This window comes from Ovis canadensis, chromosome 9, assembly GCF_042477335.2.
Source record: "Ovis canadensis isolate MfBH-ARS-UI-01 breed Bighorn chromosome 9, ARS-UI_OviCan_v2, whole genome shotgun sequence".
Lineage (NCBI taxonomy): Eukaryota > Metazoa > Chordata > Mammalia > Artiodactyla > Bovidae > Ovis > Ovis canadensis.
Window position 1 is genome coordinate 45,383,151 of NC_091253.1, and position 18,169 is coordinate 45,401,319.

General features: G+C 42.2%; 1 protein-coding gene across 2 annotated transcripts in view; it reads left to right on the top strand.

The window, feature by feature from the left end:
* The window catches only part of RP1 (RP1 axonemal microtubule associated), a 140,435-nt gene that overhangs the window by 17,433 nt on the left and 104,833 nt on the right, over window positions 1-18,169 (top strand). For both annotated transcript variants that reach the window (XM_069600019.1, XM_069600020.1), the window contains exon 2: window positions 17,367-17,990. In XM_069600019.1, coding sequence (XP_069456120.1) covers window positions 17,379-17,990 — 612 coding nt within the window. In that variant the 5' untranslated portion in view covers window positions 17,367-17,378. The remainder of the gene's footprint in view (window positions 1-17,366; window positions 17,991-18,169) is intronic.

The following is an 18,169-nucleotide window of genomic DNA, read 5'->3' on the forward strand; positions in this document are numbered from 1 at the left end:
ACATTCATGAATGAGTTCTACTTGCTGCAAAAAGAACACGGAGACTAGAGAATTTTCCCTTTCTAGTTTCTGTGAGTCTGTGGAGAGGTCTCTTTCTTTTTTGTATTTTCTAATGTATGTATATTTTTTCTTTTAGCCTTCTTGGCATTTTTTTGCCCCTCAGATATATTTATAGATTCTACTTACAAAGCTTAAAATTACAACAAAAGTGCCATTTCATACACCAAGTTTAGTTCATTTTAAATCCTGTCTTACAAATTTCTCCTCCTACGAAGCAAAGCTGTCCCCTCCTGTTGCCTTATGTCTGTGTCTATTTTTGAATTACATTTACAGAAGAGCTCATCCACCTTTGATAAGGAAGTTAATACCATCAACTGGCTAGCTTGTGGCTTTTATCCTATGACTTTAATTGCAAATGATGGAACATCTTTCCATTTTGGTTATTTCTGGGAACAGAAAGCTGATCCAAAGGCAGAAGAATACTCTGTCCTGTAAGGATTAAAGAAGCAATTTTACAGAAACAAGGTTTGCACAGTAGATGGTGCTTTCAGGATGGCGTGTTGCAGAAGATTGAGATGGGTCATGACATACGGTTGCTGTTGTTGATTAGTTGCCCAGTTGTCTGACTCTTTTGGCATCCCAGGGACTGTAACCCATCAGGCTCCTCTGTCCAAGGGATTTCCCAGTCAAGAACACTGGAGTGGGTTGCCATTCCTTTCTCCAGGGGATCTTCCCCAGCCAGGAATTGAACTCATGTCTCCTGCATTGGCAGGCAGATTCTTTACCTCTGAGCCACCAGGAGAGCCCCTGTGACATACTGAGTTGGGCATATTGAGTGAAAGAGAGGCTGGAGAAGCAAAGAGCCCGGGGATTGAGGGGGTCCCAAGTAAGCCAATCACAGCTCTGAAGTCAGAGTCAGGCTCAGAACCTGGGCTGCTGCAGGAGGCACATTTTGAAGGGAGTTTAGAAGAGTAGTTGCAATATTCTGATCTCACCAACGTAGGAAGCAGGACCAAAGAAGGAGCTGGACAACAGCCTTTGGCAACCAAAACTTCTTTTGCCACGAAACTGACATTTCAGTTTAGCTTGAAGCTTTTTATTTTTATGTATTTTGCTGAAACATGGTTGATTTACGATGTTGTGCTCATTTCTGCTGTACAGATTCAGTTACACAAACTGATTCAGTTACACATATTCTTTTCACATTCAAACCATTATTGTTTATCATGAGATATCCAGTGTGGTTCTCTGTGCTGTAGAGTAGGTCTTTGTTGTATATCTATACTATATATATTAGTTTGCATCTGCTAATCCCAAACTCCCAGTCCACACCTCCCCAAGCCCCCTACCCATTTAGCCTGAAGTTGTATACCCGCTATGTTAGGTCAGAAGCTGGTGTCAGTAGTGGGAAGGTGCAGGTAGTTGAGAATGTCAGGGGAGCGTCCTGAAGGGGCATTCATGGGAAGAAAGGCAGTTGCTTATTTTATAGCAGTTCCAGCTGTATGTCTACCTTGAGTTTAGTACCCCTGGGTCTTCAGCTTTTATTCTGGATACCAGGTCTTCTGTCTGGCAAGGAAGGTGAAAGAGAGTGAGACCAACCCTCATGAAATGTCTTCCATTTAAAAAGGACTTGGCTTGGCGCTTTACATACGCTCCTCATCTGCTGTTGCCCAGCCTATGAGATGCTTGTCTTTCTCTGTATTTCACAGCCGACAAGCTAGGTAAGTTCACCATGGGGCACATGAACAGCTAGTGGTAGGCTCTAGACTCACTGTAGGGTTTGCATGATTCTCATGGCCTCCTCTGTTTGGACAGCAAGGAGATTCAACCAATCCATCCTGGAGGAAGTCAGTCCTGAATATTCATTGGAAGGACTGATGCTGAAGCTAAAACACCTATACTTTGGCCACTGACTCATTGGAAAAGACCCTGATGCTGGGAAAGATTAAAGGCAGGAGGATAAGGGGATGACAGAAGATGAAATGGTTAGATAGTATCACTGACTCAATGGACATGCATTTGAGTAAACTCCGGGAGTTGCTGATGGCCAGGGAGGCCTGGTGTGCTGCAGTCCATGTGATTGCAAAGAGCTGGACACGACTGAGTGACTGAACTGAACTGAACTGAACTGAACCTTGCTCTGCTGGCTGCAAAATAGGTCAATAAATCTGAGACACAGTGTTGAGGCAAGGAAAATGACTTTATCTGGGGAGCCAGCTGCCCGAGAAGATGACAGCCTAGCGCTTCAAAATAACTACCTTGTGGGGTCTGGAAGTTGTGTTGTTTTGTAGAGTCAGAGGGAAAGAAGCAATGAGGAGCTACAAAGTCAAAAGGCAGTAAGAAAGGGAGAGGCAGTGGGGAAGTAAAGTGAAAGGATCTTCAGGCTTGCAAAACATCTCCAAGGAAATGGCCAGCCTTTGGAAGAGGTGTGTTAATCTGTTCACAGGTGGGCAGAGTCAGATTCTCTGTCTCTGAGCCGAACAAAGGCACTTTAGCTTATGGTCAGGCAGGACCCAGAGCCCTCTGAGGCAGGCCATCATGTATGACTGTAATAACAAAAGCAATGAAAAGCAAGTCAAAGAAAACAGTTCCAACATAGAGTCAGCACTGGCTTCTCCCTGTAACATGCTTGTCAACTATAGGCTGTTTTCCTGAGTGCCCGGTGGCTCTGGCCATGAGCCCCACACACAGCAAGTCCCAGTATCATTACCTGGCTTCCAGTACCTCTTTCTTCTTCTACCAGTCTCTTAAAATCCTTCTCCTCTCCCCTTACTTTTCTGATGTTTTAAAATAGACTTTACTTTTTAGAGGACTTCCCTGGTGGCTCAGAAGGTAAAGCATCTGTCTACAATGCAGGAGACCCGGGTTCAATCCCTGGGTCAGGAAGATCCCCTGGAGAAGGAAATAGCAATCCACTCCAGTACTATTGTCTGGAAAATCCCATGGACAGAGGAGCCTGGTATGGTACAGTCCATGGGGTCGCAAAGAGTGGAACATGACTGAGCGACTTCACTTCACTTTACTTTTTAGAACAGTTTCATGTCCACAGTACTGATGCACAGAAGGCCCAGAGGTTTCTCATTCTTGCCCAGTATCTGTCAGCCAAGGGCCTGGCTTCTGCTGTTACCAGGGCAGTCTCTCTACAGGGTAACCCTGAGTTCCTCACCAGAACAGCCACAAGCCCCTCACCACCGCCCGGGGGCCTAAATAGCCAGGCGCCTCCTCTTCTTCCTCTGATGTTGCCTTCACTCTCCACTTGGCTCATGTCTTTCAGCTTCTCTGCCCTCATTTCTGTCACAGGGCCTTTGCTCACGCTACCCCTTCTATTTGGCGTACGTTTCTACTACATCTTAGAATAGTTTGTTCTCCTTCAGATTTAGTTTTATCTTAAACATCCCCTTCTCAGAGAGGACTTCCCCAAGAAACTGACTGGCTTTTATCACTTTTCTGCCAAATTACTGTACTTTGTGTGTGTGCTCAGTCATCAGTCATGTCCAACTCTTTTCGACCCATGGACTATAGTCCGCCAGGCTCCTTTGCCCATGGAATTCTCCAAACCAGAATACTGGAGTGGGTAGTTATTCCCTCTCAGGGGATCTTCCCAACCCAGGGAGCTTGAGTCTCCTGTGTCTCCCACATTGACAGGTGGATTCTTTACCATTGTACCACATGGGAAGCCCTACCCTAATTTATATTTTTCAGATCACTTCTGTACCTGAAACTATTTTATTTACTAATTTTCTCTTTCTTTTCTTTTTTATTTTTGTTGTATATAATTCCATCAGTTAGCTTTTACCACGTAAAAATGTTCCCCAAACTTATGGTTAAAACAAGTGTTTTAATTGAGCTTACAATTCTTGGGTTGGACTAGGCTCAGAATGCCCCAACCAGTAATACTGAAGAAGCTGAAGTTGAATGGTTCTATGAAGACCTACAAGACCTTTTAGAACTAACACCCAAAAAAGATGTCCTTTTCATTATAGGGGACTGGAATGCAAAATTAGGAGGTCAAGAAACACCTGGAGTAACAGGCAAATTTGGCCTTGCAATACGGAATGAAGTAGGACAAAGGCTAATAAAGTTTTGCTAAGAGTACATACTGGTCATAGCAAACATCCTCTTCAAACAACACAAGAGAAGACTCTACACATGGATGCATCACCAGATGGTCATCACTGAAATCACACTGATTATATTCTTTGCAGCCAAAGATGGACAAGCTCTATACAGTCAGCAAAAACAAGACCGGGAGCTGACTGTGGTTCAGATCATGAACTCCTTATTGCCAAATTCAGACTTAAATTGAAGAAAGTGGGGAAAACCACTAGACCATTCAGGTATGACCTAAATCAAATCCTTTATGATTATACAGTGGAAGTGAGAAATAGATTTAAGGGCCTAGATCTGATAGATAGAGTGCCTGATGAACTATGGACTGAGGTTAGTGACATTGTACAAGACACAGGGATCAAGACCATCCCCAAGGAAAAGAAATGCAAAAAAGCAAAATGGCTATCTGGGGAGGCCTTTCAAATAGCTGTGAAAAGAAGAGAAGTGAAAAGCAAAGGAGAATAGGAAAAATATAAGCATCTGAATGCAGAGTTCCAAAGAATAGCAAGAAGAGATAAGAAAGCCTTCCTCAGCGATCAATGCAAAGAAATAGAGGAAAACAACAGACTGGGAAAGACTAGAGATCTCTCCAAGAAAATTAGAGATACCAAGGGAACATTTCATGCAAAGATGGGCTCGATAAAGGACAGAAATGGTATGGACCTAACAGAAGCAGAAGATTTTATGAAGAGGTGGCAAGAATACACAGAAGGACTGTACAAAAAAGATCTTCATGACCCAGATAATCATGATGGTATGATCACTCACTTAAGAGCTAGACATCCTGGAATGTGAAGTCAAGTGGGCCTTAGAAAGCATCACTATGAACAAAGCTAGTGGAGGTGATAGAATTCCAGTTGAGCTATTTCAAATCCTAAAAGATGATGCTATGAAAGTGCTGTACTCAATATGCCAGCAAATTTTGAAAACTCAGCAGTGGCCACAGGATTGGAAAAGGTCAGTTTTCATTCCAATCCCAAAGAAAGGCAATGCCAAAGAATGCTCAAACTACTGCACAATTGCACTCATCTCACACACTAGTAAAGTAATGCTCAAAATTCTCCAAGCCAGGCTTCAGCAATATGTGAACCGTGAACTTCCAGATGTTCAAGCTGGTTTTAGGAAAGGCAGAGGAATCAGAGATCAAATTGCCAACATCCACTGGATCATGGAAAAAGCAAGAGAGTTCCAGAAAAACATCTATTTCTGCTTTATTGACTATGCCAAAGCCTTTGACTGTGTGGATCACAATAAACTGTGGAAAATTCTTCAAGAGATGGGAGTACCAGACCACCTGACCTGCCTCTTGAGAAATCTGTATGCAGGTCAGGAAGCAACAGTTAGAACTGGACATGGAACGGCAGACTGGTTCCAAATAGGAAAAGAAATACGTGAAGGCTGTATATTTTCACCCTGCTTATTTAACTTATATGCAGAGTACATTGTGAGAAATGTTGGGCTGGAAGAAGCACAAGCTGGAATCAAGATTGCTGGGAGAAATATCAATAACCTCAGATATGCAGATGACACCACCCTTATGGCAGAAAGTGAAGAGGAACTAAAAAGCCTCTGGATGAAAGTGAAAGAGGAGAGTGAAAAAGTTGGCTTAAAGCTCAACATTCTGAAAATGAAAATCATGGCATCTGATCCCATCACTTCATGGGAAATAGATGGGGAAACAGGGGAAACAGTGGAAACAGTGTCAGAATTTATTTTTTTGGGCTCCAAAATCACTGCAGATGGTGATTGCAGTCATGAAATCAAAAGATGCTTACTCCTTGGAAGAAAAGTTATGACCAACCTAGATAGTATATTCAAAGGCAGAGACATTACTTTGCCAACAAAGGTCTGTCTAGTCAAGGCTATGGTTTTTCCAGTGGTCGTGTATGGATGTGAGAGTTGGACTGTGAAGAAAGCTGAGCGCTGAAGAGTTGATGCTTTTGAACTGTGGTGTTGGAGAAGACTCTTGAGAGTCCCTTGGACTGCAAGGAGATCCAACCAGTCCATTCTGAAGGAGATCAGCCCTGGGATTTCTTTGGAAGGAATGATGCTAAAGCTGAAACTCCAGTACTTTGGCCACCTCATGCGAAGAGTTGACTCATTGGAAAAGACTCTGATGCTGGGAGGGATTGGGGGCAGGAGGAGAAGGGGATGACAGAGAATGAGATGGCTGGATGGCATCACTGACTTGATGGACATGAGTTTGAGTGAACTCCGGGAGTTGGTGATGGACAGGGAGGCCTGGCATGCTGCGATTCATGGGGTCGCAAAGAGTCAGACAGGACTGAGCAACTGAACTGAACTGAGGCTCATAGGGGCAGGTCTTCTGGGCTAGGCTAGGTTGCTTCTATGTCTGTGGTCAGGGAGGTGGCTCTGTTTCTGAGGGTCAGCTGGCTGTTGACTGCACTGACTGGGCGCCTGGCCTAGGTTTCTTGCATCATCTGTCAGGCCAGCCTGGCCTATTCACATGAGGTTTCGCGGGAGAACTGAGTGTACCCATTCTCTAGAGGTTCAGTTTTGGTACTGGTGTAATGTCCTGCCACTTCATTCTGTCATGCAAAGCTGCTCAGATTGAAGCAGTGAAGAAACAGACACCACCTGTGTTGGGAGGTGCTACAGATGACACATTCCTTATGGAATGTGAACATAGGGAAGGAGTCAATTTACTCATTTTTGTAAACCATCTACCATAAAACTCTATATTTGCAATTGACTTTAGATTATGTGCATCTGAGAGTTCTTTTGAGTTTGGGAGATTACCCACCTTACTAATCTTTGTAGGCCAAAAAGAGTATTTCTTCCTGTAGAAGTCAAACAAGCTAGTTATTTTCTATTTTTATTATGTGTAATATAATACACTACAGCACCATCATTTTATTTCAGGCTGATTACTAAAGATTTGTTACCATGCTGACCTGTTTCTGTGCTATATTTCTCTTTCTGGTCTTTCCCATCCTTGTGTACATTACCTTCTGCCACTAGAATATCATCTTGAATACCATTTTTGTCTTGTCCTTTTTCCTTCTCAAAAATCTGTATTAGTTCTGTTGTAGTAAACTCAAGCTCCCAGCCTGGGATGCAGTTCCTTGCACTAGCTGTTTGTTACCTCCACATCAGCACCTTAACTGGTAATCACTCCCCAATCGGCTAATCTCACGGCCACCTGGTGTCTGCGGCCATATCTGAGGTGTGCAGAGGACAGGCAGCAGGGATTCCTGGGATAAGGGTGGAAGTCTGCACTGGGAAGGGAGTAAGCCAGACCTGATTCAGGGAAGACCCCCCAGCTTTAGAATTTCTATCAGGCAGGAAGTCTGGTTGGGCTGCAGCAGGCAAAGGCCATCTTAGTCCAATCAGTAGGGTCCACGGCAGTCTTTTCACCCCAGAGAAGTGGAGCATGAACCAAGGTCAAGAACTGCAGACTGAAATGCAGACTGGCCCACAGGGGAGGCTGAAGTTCAGGGCCATGCCGCTGAGTAGGCACTCTACCATTCTTAATCCTCTGGAGAGGATGAGGCACTGGGCGGTCAGACCAGGGAGGCTGAGTCTGCACTTTGCAGACTTTGGTGGCCAGACCGTGTCAGGTCAGGCAGGGGACTGGCAGCCCCATCTGCTGGCCTTCTCTCTATTTTGACGAGTGTTCCACTTTTTGCTAGAAACATATTCTTTGCTGCTGTGTTTAGAGGGAGATTTTGAAAAGCCATGGTGGACAATTCTGATACCTCTCAATTTATTTGATGAAAAATAACTTGAACCATTTTTACAATAAAATATTACAGTTACAATATAAAATTGTCATGCTATTTTTCAGGCAAAATTAAAATTTCAACTTCAGACTTTGATTCCAGCTCCAGTCTGTGATTATATATTCATTTCCCCCTCTCCTTAGAGGTACTAGGATGAAAAGAATTCAAAAACGCAGAATTTTAAGGCAAATAAAGGGCCATTAGAGGCACTGCAATTATTATGAAAGTTAATTAAAGACATAGGTTTTCTGCACCCCAGTGTTCACTGAAGCACTATTTACGGTAGCCTAGACATGGCAGCACTCTAAATGTCCATTGACAGAGGAATGGATAAAGAAGATATGGTATGTGTATATATATACATACACATATATATATGCACACAATGGAATATTAGCCATAAAAAAGAATGAAATAATAGCCATTTGTAGCAACATGGATGGACCCAGACATTATCATACTAAGTGACGTTAAGTCAGAGAAGGATAGATAACATATGATATCACTTATATCTGGAATCTTAAAAAAAGAAGATACAAATGAACTTACTTACAAAACAGAAATAGATTCACAGACATAGAAAATAAATCTGTGGTTACTCAAAGGGGAGGGGAAAAAGGATAAGTTAGGAGTTTGAGATTCATTACCGTCAGAGCCACCAGGGAAGCCCAATATACACACACTACTGTATATAAAACACATAGCCAACGAGGACCTACTGCATAGCACAGGGACTATATTCAATATTTTGAAATAACCTATAAGGGAAAAGAACCTGAAAATGTATATATATATATATATATATATATATAAAACTTATTCACTTTGCTATATACCCAAAACTAACACAGCATTGTAAATCAATTATATTTAAATAAAAGTTTTATTCTGAATTCATAAAAAGTATGTTTTCACTTATATGTGGAATTTTAAAAAAGCAAACATGAATCAACAAATATAATAAAATAAACTCACAGATACAGGGAACATTTTAGTAATTGTCAAAGGAGACAGGTGGAGGGAGGGATGTAGGTGAAGGTGACAAGCTATCAGTTATAAGAGAAATAAGTCACAGGGATGGAATGTACAGGACAGAAAATGGTGGCAGTATTTTATAACTTTGCATGGTGTGCAGTCCCTGATATACCAAATCACTATATTGTACATCTGAAACTAGTATAGGATTATGAGTCAACTATAGTTCAATAAAAAATACATGTGCTAACATTTTTCAGAAATTTCCGTTTTTAGAATGAGTTAAAAAGACCATGTTTGTGACTTTTAAAAATATTCTTTAACAGGAAAGGAAAGCTCTTGATGACAGGATTAGTGGCAAGGATTAGCATAAAACTACTATCTGGAGAGAATATCCAAATGTCTCCTTTTTTAAGGCAAAAGTGTCATCAGTCTAAAAGAATTTCAAGGTGTTTTTCTCACTTTAAAAAAATAGCCAACATCTATCTTAAAATAAGTAAATCCTTTTGCATAGTATGATTTTATTCAAGAAAGCCTATTTCCTCTAAGCAATAAAGATCTTCCAAACATTTTAAAATAACTTAATCTAATCACACAGATGAAATGAAATTTTCCACTTTCATCTCTTCATAGAAAGTTTGAACCTTTGAACAGCTAAATATTTCCCCATGGCAGCGTGCTAAGAACATACCATGGGAGACTTACCCCAAATCACTTTTTAGAAACTGGCTGTTTCCAATAATTGATGTAAAATCCAAGAGCTGCTTATGAATGGAGAGAGAAAAGTATAAACTGAGAGTCTACTTACCTGATTTTTATAAGCAGAAATATTGTTTTATTTTGTTAAGAAGTTTAGGAATATTTTTTTTGGATTGACTTGTCTCTGACCTTAGCATGTGAAGTGAAAGTCGCTTGACTAAGTGTCCAACTCTTTTCGACCCCACGGAGTATACAGTCCATGGAATTCTCCCAGCCAGAATACTGAAGTGGGCAGCCTTTCCCTTCTCCAGGGAATCTTCCCAACCCAGGGGTCAAACCGAGGTCTCCCCCATTGCAGGTTGATTCTTTTCCAGCTGAGCCACAGGGAAGCCCAAGAATACTGGAGTGGGTAGCCTATCCCTTCTTCAGTGAATCTTCCCAACTCGGGAAGCAAACCAGGGTCTTCTGCATTGCAGGCGGATTCTTTACCAGCTGAGCTACCAGGGAAGCAACCTTAGCATGATTATGCATATTTTGAGGATAGCTGCATTTTCTTTGACTAATAGTGAAGTTATTTCTTTTTTGGTAGAGTAAAACATATCTCTTTATAGTGTTTTGCACACTCTTGGAGACATTATACAAAAGATGATTTATCCCTGACAGATACATTTTTAGAGCAACTCATTTTTTTCCAGCTTTTCATTTAGTAAATAGTATTTATCAGATTCTGACCAAGTGATTGTAACTAATTAATTTGTCCTGAATTAAAAATTATTAGTCACAGAAATAATGAATTTCATCTTGGTATAGTTTAAGAAATTCTTGGAATGTACAGCATTCTGTTTTAATAATACTATTTCTCCAAAAGGCTATAATAGACTTGAAGATATTTTAATCTGGATCATTTTGAATTTAAATTTTCGATATATCTAGGTCAGTTTCATCTGATCAGCCAATGATGGAAATGTGAAATTCCATTGTGAATTTGGGGATTGTGAATTTGTTATTTCACCATAATCCTGACTATGATGTTGATTATAGAAATCTGGTCACACCACAAGTTTAAATACTACATAACTTCCCGAGTCTGCCCATTTCTTAATGTGAATAATAATATTCACTGCTTTCATAATTCTTTCTCTTGGTGATCCCAACACACAAATTATAGCCCCTCCTTGAATGCCTCTAAAATCTCTCTTTTATTCTGACTTCTCCCAATGTTCAGTGTTATATTAATAACTGGTTTTTGCACACCACTACTTGGATGTCCTTCTGTGACCTCAAACTAAGTATTTAAAAATGGAATGGATTAGGACAATTCCTGACTTCACAGCCTCTCCTCTTATGTAGCTTAAAAAACTCAAGTTATTCATTTAAATGAGGACACAGCAAGTATACTTGATAAAAGCCAATGCCTGTTGTCATTTTTGTTCAGCCTGCTTCATGCAATTTTGCTGAACTATGCTCTGCACTGGCTTCTTTAGTTATAGTAGATTATTCATTTAAAGGATTAAATAAATTACCTATCTCCTTGCCTTCCACAGTCGACCTATTGTTGTGTTATTTCGAGTTTACCTCTGAAACTTTTGGAAATACTTTCCTTCCTTTCTATTTCTATTCTCATTACTCTAAGTCAGGCCCTCAGGAGCTCTTGATTTAACTATTTTTAGGGCCACCTCCCCAGTTTCTGTCACCACAGTCTCCTCCCCGCAAGTCATCTGACATACAAAGTCAGTGAAAAGTTCAGTTCTGATGTCATTTCTGCTCAAAATTTTTCAGTGCATTTCCATGTTCTACAGAATAGAATCAAAACTCCTTAGCCAAGCATTTAAAAAATTCTTTTATTCAGGTATAGTTGATTTACAATGTTGTGTTAATTTCTGCTTTACAGCAAAGTAACTCAGTCATATATATATATATGACTTGTCTGTCACTACTCTGTAAATATACATTTGTTTATTGCTTCAGTTGCCATGTCTGTGTGGATGGTGATGTTATAAATGGAGGTTTATAACTCACTTCTCATATCTACCCTCCCTCCTTTCTTTCCTCCGTCCCTTTCTTACTCCTTTTTACATTTTAAAAAAATTTAATTACTTTACAATATTGTGTTGGTTTCTGCCATACATCAACATGAATCAGCCATAAGTATACCTAGGCCCTCTCCCTTCCACATCCCACTCCATTCCACCCCTCTAGGTGGTCACAGAGCACAGGACTGGAGGTCCCTGTGTCATACAGCAAGTTCCCACTTGCTACCTGTTTTATGTATGGTAATGTAAAATACATTGAAACAATGCTGCTCTCTCAGTTCCCTCCACCCTCTCCTTCCCTCACCGTGTCCACAGTCTGTTCTCTGTGGCTGCCTCTCCTTTGCTTCCCTTGCTGTATAGGTTCATCAGTACCATCTTTCTAGATTTCATATATATGTATTAATACATCATATTTGTTTTTTCCTTTTTCCTTTTTAACTGGTCACTTGTTATAAAGTCAGTATTTACTAGGCAAACTGTGCCATGTCATCACCTTGTTCCTTTAGTGATGTGTTTGGAGGCAACACTCGGAAGCACAGGTATGAACTAGGTCCTTCTTTCCCAGAGCACCCCTCCCGTTGTTTTTGAGGTTCAAAGCTGAGGTGAGAAGCCCAGTAAATCCGATTAGGTGGGAGGCATCTTCAAATCAGCTTAGACTGCAGGTAGCTGTTGGAGGCAGTATGTGTCATTTGGGGACTGCGTGTGTGACACAGTCTTAAGACACGTTCAAACCCCCGATGATTAAAGCAGAGCAGTGGGAGACAGGGTGTGTGGAGGCGTAGCACCCCTTCTGCGTGGCGCCTCTTGCACTTGTGCTATGCTGAGCAGCTGGCCTGTTAAACTTACAGCCCTCTTTATAGAACTACATCGATGCCACAATACTCAGGAGTGCTTGCATTAAAAACAAAGGGCTTAGGTCCTTTTTTTAATGACTACCATGAGTAAATACTGACTCAGAACTACTTATCAAAGAATGACAAAAATGTCATTTTTAGCAGCATAACAACTTTTCCTCTTTAATACAAATAAGTGAGGACTTGAGGCTGTCTGGGAGGAAAATGAATTGGGGAAGTACTTTCCCCTGAGAATGATACTAGGGAAGCAGAAAGCAACGCAAGAGACACTAATTAGGAAGACTCAGGACTCTGGAGCATGATGGGAACTGGCTTGTCTCTGGCTGTGGTTCCCTTAAGGTGCAGTCTGCCCGGTGATTAGCATCGCCTCGGATTAAATTAATAAGCTGCCCTCAATCTCTGAGCGGCCCAACTCAGAATACACCCAAGGACACTAGTTTCTTTGCACGAAACAAACAGGTTACATATCCAGTAACATTTGTGAGGATTATTGAACTTGAGCCATCTTTTTAAGGGAAGTTTCAAGTTCTGGTAAGTACAAAACTATTTAAAAAATCTTTATTGTGAAAATAATCTATTTTAGCTAGCTGTACTTTATTTTATATTTTATATCTAGACTACATATTTGTGTTCTATCTATAACCATTAGAAAAACAATAACTATTGCTAATATTATCTTTATCCAGATAAGCATGAAACCTTCTCAATATGCTGATACTGAAGTAGGAGGGAACTTTAATATCAGGAAATCAAGAAATTCAAGTGTATTCAAATACGAGTGAAGTTTTTTTCCTGATTTAAAAGCTCTATTTACTCATTAGAGATATTTGTGCAATACATCAAAGAAGGAGGGTGCTCGTGCTTTGGAAGAGATGGGACTGCCACCGGGAATGTGCAGGTGTGCTAAACCACTGTAGTCGTGTCTGACTCTTTGCGACCCCATGGACTGTAGCCTGCCAGGCTCCTCTGTCCGTGGGGTTCTCCAGGCAAGAATCCTGGAGTGGGTTGCCATTTCCTCCTCTGGGGATCTTCCCCACCCAGGGATTGAACCTGTGTCTCTTACACCTTCTGCATTGGCAGGTGGGTTCTTTACCATTAGCGCCACCTGGGAAGCCACAAAGAATAAGTCGCATATTTCCTTTCTGAACCCTAAACCCTAGTCCCATAGAGTTATGACCTGTGAAATGAAATATTTTTTCTTGCAACATCAGATCTCTGAATCACTACAGAACATAATGAATATACCAGCTTTATATTTTGTTTTTGACTTTTTCTTTCTGAGTTGCTTGCATTCTTACTGTGTGCCAAAAAATTAAATTAAAAATATAATTAAGAAATGATGTGCCTGCACTTTATAAACCTGTCATCTGTTGTCAAGTGAGGAGGGGAGAGAAGGAAGGTATAGCCCTCTTGGTAGAGGCAACTATTTAGCTCTGAGCTGCACACATGACTCAGACCAGTGACAGCACAGAGCAGTGTAACAATAGTTGCACCTAGGGAAACCAAGGGTGCTGAATCTGGTTAATATTAAAAAGCTATGCAAGTATTCACAGCTTCATGGTCTGATTCAGCAATGAAGAGCATTCAAAGAAGAGGGGATGATATTGGTAGCAAGTTGTCATTAGAAGCAGATTTCAATATAATTTGGGGTTGGAGGCAAGAGATTTTGTGTACTGGATGCTTTGCTACCTCTAGGGCAGTCAGTGGTAAGGACAGTGGAGGGCCTCAAGATCCTAGCTTCCTTGCGACCCCATGGACTGTAGCTCACCAGGCTCTTCTGTCCTTGGAGTTCTCCAGGCAAGAATACTGGAGTGGGTAGCCATTCCTTTCTCCAGGGGATCTTCCTGACCCAGGGATTGAACCGAGGTCTTTCACATTGTTGGCAGATTCTTTTACTGTCTGAGCCACCAGGGAAGTCCCACTGTATGCCCAGAGATCCTTTTATTCAATAATAGTGGAGTCTTCATTACACTCTGCTGTGCTTGCCCACCTCACCATGGGCTCTTAAATCCCAGCCACATGTATGCAAAATATCAGCACTCTCTCCAAAACGTCCTCCAGTCACTTCCAAGAGTTCTTATAGATCCTCTAGAAGCAGTGAAGACCAGAGGAACTTGTATTTTTTTTTTTTTTGCTGTGGCCTCCTCTTCAAGGTGCCTGGCAACTACTCTGCTGCAGGTAATTGCTCTGCAGATGCTTGTCCTCTGCTGGGCATATGGCTTCTTCCCAGGACATGGTAACTCCAGCTTCTTCCTTCCTGCATTAGATTCAACACCAATGATCAGGACTGGGCAGCAGTCAGAGTAGGACCATGGGGGCCATGTCTTCCCTCCCATGGACCCTAGTTTTTATGGTCTCCTTTCTGGTCCCAGCACAAAATCTTCTCTTTTTTTCAGCCACAAACAAACAAAAACCGAGATACCTTCCCCCATCCCCCCCCTCCCCCCAAACAAAACCCAAAGAGTATCAGCTCACATAACTGTGTTCCCAACATGACCAGCAGGTGAGCGGCTCTCCAAATAGTGAGATCCAGGCAGGATGCTATTGGAATTAAAAGCCTCATCAGAAACTTGGGGGCTTAAGTGGTAACGAATCTGTGTGCCAATGCAGGAGCCCCATGTTCGATCCCTGTGTCAGGAAGATCCCTTGGAGAAGGGAGTGGCAATCCCCTCCAGTATTTTTGCCTGGGAAATCCCACGGACAGAGGAGCCTGGCAGGCTACAGTCCACAGGGTCTCAAAGAGTCGGACACAACTGAGCACACACACATGAACTTATGTATAGATGAATAAGCAATTCAAATTCGGTGAAAAATGTGTCTTGAACACTATTCATGTAAAATAACTTCAAATAAATATTAAGTAAACGAGCCTAAAAAGTGGTTGGAGGCAAAGATTTCTGAAATCTTTTGTTCAGATAATGAAGGAATTCATCCCTTCCATCACAGCACAGTTTGTCAGGTCAGATCAGAGTTTATCAGCCGAGGATGAGCAGAGATTGAGGTCTTGCTGACACCGCAAAGCTGGATTCCCCAGTTCCTGCTACACTGCCTTTCGTGTCTCAAGTATTATAATTACTGTAAACTGCTTGAGAAGAGAGAAGGGGAGACACATCTCATTTCTCGGTTGATCTTTGAACGCATTATATTACTTTACATATAAATAATATTGACAAGTCATATTGGAGATAAATGAAGAGTCTTAGATAACAGCTTGCAAACATTTAAGTAAGTGATTTGGCCCAGACTTATAACTGATTTACAGTGCTGAACATGCCTTATTCATCTGTATGATACTGACCATATTTATTTAGTTTGTTCAATTTGTCTTCAAGGCTGCAGGGCATTCTTACTCTGTCAAAAGACACTAATAATTACATTGATTTAGAACAACAGAAAGTAGCTGCAGTGTGCTACCAATGAAAAACAAGCCAAGCCTCAGATAAACCCTCCCATAAGCTGCTCACTTGTCAGTCAGACTCTTGGAATGTGGACAAGGAAAACCTTAGTGATTGGCTGAAACAGCTCTTAAATTCCGACTAAAAATTTCACTTTTCAGGCTCTACTACCAGTAACCAGACTGCATCATCTGTAGCAGCATATAGTAATGCCGTCATTTATTCTAAAAATATTTGTTTATTGCAGCATTTTCCAACGTACGATTAGTTAAGTGTAATTAAACTGCATTTTCTACAATCTGTAATGAAAACATCTTAGACTACCTTAATATGGCCCTTTTTTTAAGGGCCTTCCAGAATTTAATGTCAGGAAACAACTTCCTCCAAATGAGTTCATTTGATTCCATCTAACATACAATTTGAACTTAATAAACTTTTCCTGTGTTCTCTCTTTTCCTTGACTGTCAGGACATGCAGAACTAAACTGAGCAGTTGCAAAGCTCTTCTCTCTGGATGGTTTCTGATTTTTCTTTAATTTTTAAAATTGTTCAATAATACCTGCTAATTTTAAAGAGTCACAAAATTTGGCAATGTATAAAAAACCACAAATATTATCCATAGCTATGCCATCATAGATAACCACCATCAGCACTGGGCTGTATATACATTTTCGTCTTCTAGTATAATAAATGTTATACACATTGGCAATGGCCTAGCGTGTGTATTCTACAAGCTGCTTTTTCACTTAGTAATAAATGTCATGATCATTTCTCTATGCCAATAAATACAGGCCAATAAAGCCCTCTTTAATGGCTGTGCAGTTTTCCATGGATGTATACCTCATGATTTATCTGCTGCTGCTGCTAAGTCACTTCAGTCGTGTCCGACTCTGTGCAACCCCATAGACGGCAGCCCACCAGGCTCCCCTGTCCCTGGGATTCTCCAGGCAAGAACACTGGAGTGGGTTGCCATTTCCTTCTCCAATGGATGAAAGTGAAAAGTGAAAGTGAAGTCGCTCAGTCATGTCCGACCCTCAGCGACCCCATGGACTGCAACCTCCCAGGCTCCTCCGTCCATGGGATTTTCCAGGCAAGAGTACTGGACTGGGGTGCCATTGCCTTCTCCACCTGTGCTCAATTCATTGGTGTCTTTAGGTTGTTTTTAATTTTTACTTATTTAATTAATTTATTTAGCTATGCTGGGTCTCAGTTGCAGCATGTCAGATTTCTAATTGTGGCATGTGGGATCTAGTTCCCTGAAGAGGGATGGAACCCAGGCTCCCTGCATGGGGAGAGCAGAGTCTTAAGTCACTAGACGACCACAGATGTTCCTTTAGGCTGCTTTTAATCTTTCAATTATAAACACCCTTACTTAACTGCTGCTTTTATATCTTCTTATTTTAAGCCCTGATAGTTATCTTTCAAAACAGTAAAGTATAACGAATGAATAAGTGAATGAATGAAATCCTAGGAACAGCTATCAGTAGCTGTGTTAGCATCAGCACGTATTCCTCTTGGTGCTGTTAACATGAGATGAATAATTTCCTTCCCTCCCCAGGTCTCAACCAAAATGAGTGAAACTCCTTCCACCAGTTTCTCCATGGTTCGCCGGATCTCCTCTGAAGGTCAGCTTCCTTCTCTTCGCCAGTCGGGCATCACCCAGCCTGTTGTGGCCAAAAGGATCAGTTTCTACAAGAGCGGAGACCCTCAGTTCGGCGGGGTCCGGGTGGTGCTGAACCCTCGTTCCTTCAAGACATTCGATGCTCTGCTGGACAACCTGTCGGGCAAGGTGCCCCTGCCCTTCGGGGTGCGGAACATCAGCACCCCCCGCGGGAGGCACAGCATCACGCGCCTGGAAGAGCTGGAGGACGGTCAGTCGTACCTGTGCTCCCACGGCAGGAAGGTGCAGCCGGTGGACCTGGACAAGGCCCGGCGGCGCCCGCGGCCCTGGCTCAGCAGCCGAGCTCTCAGCACGCATGTGCAGCGAGGCCCCGCCCCTGCTGCTCCCGGTATGCTGCGCGCGCCACGACGGCTCCTGGTCTTCAGAAATGGCGACCCAAAGACGCGGCGTGCAATCGTGCTCAACAGGAGGATCACGCAGAGCTTCGAGGTCTTCCTGCAATACCTGACACAGGTCATGCAGCGCCCGGTGACCAAGCTGTATGCCACAGACGGAAGGAAGGTGAGCGTTTGAGGGGACGGGGGCTCTTCACATCTGAGCTCTAGTAGTGAGTGATGTGATGGTGTTCCCCTCCCGCAAGGTTTTTCCTACGTGCGCGCGAGCATGTGTGAGAGCGTTCGTGCAGGCTCACAGTTGCATGCTAACATGCTTCAGTGTGCATGGGAGGGCACTGGCTCACC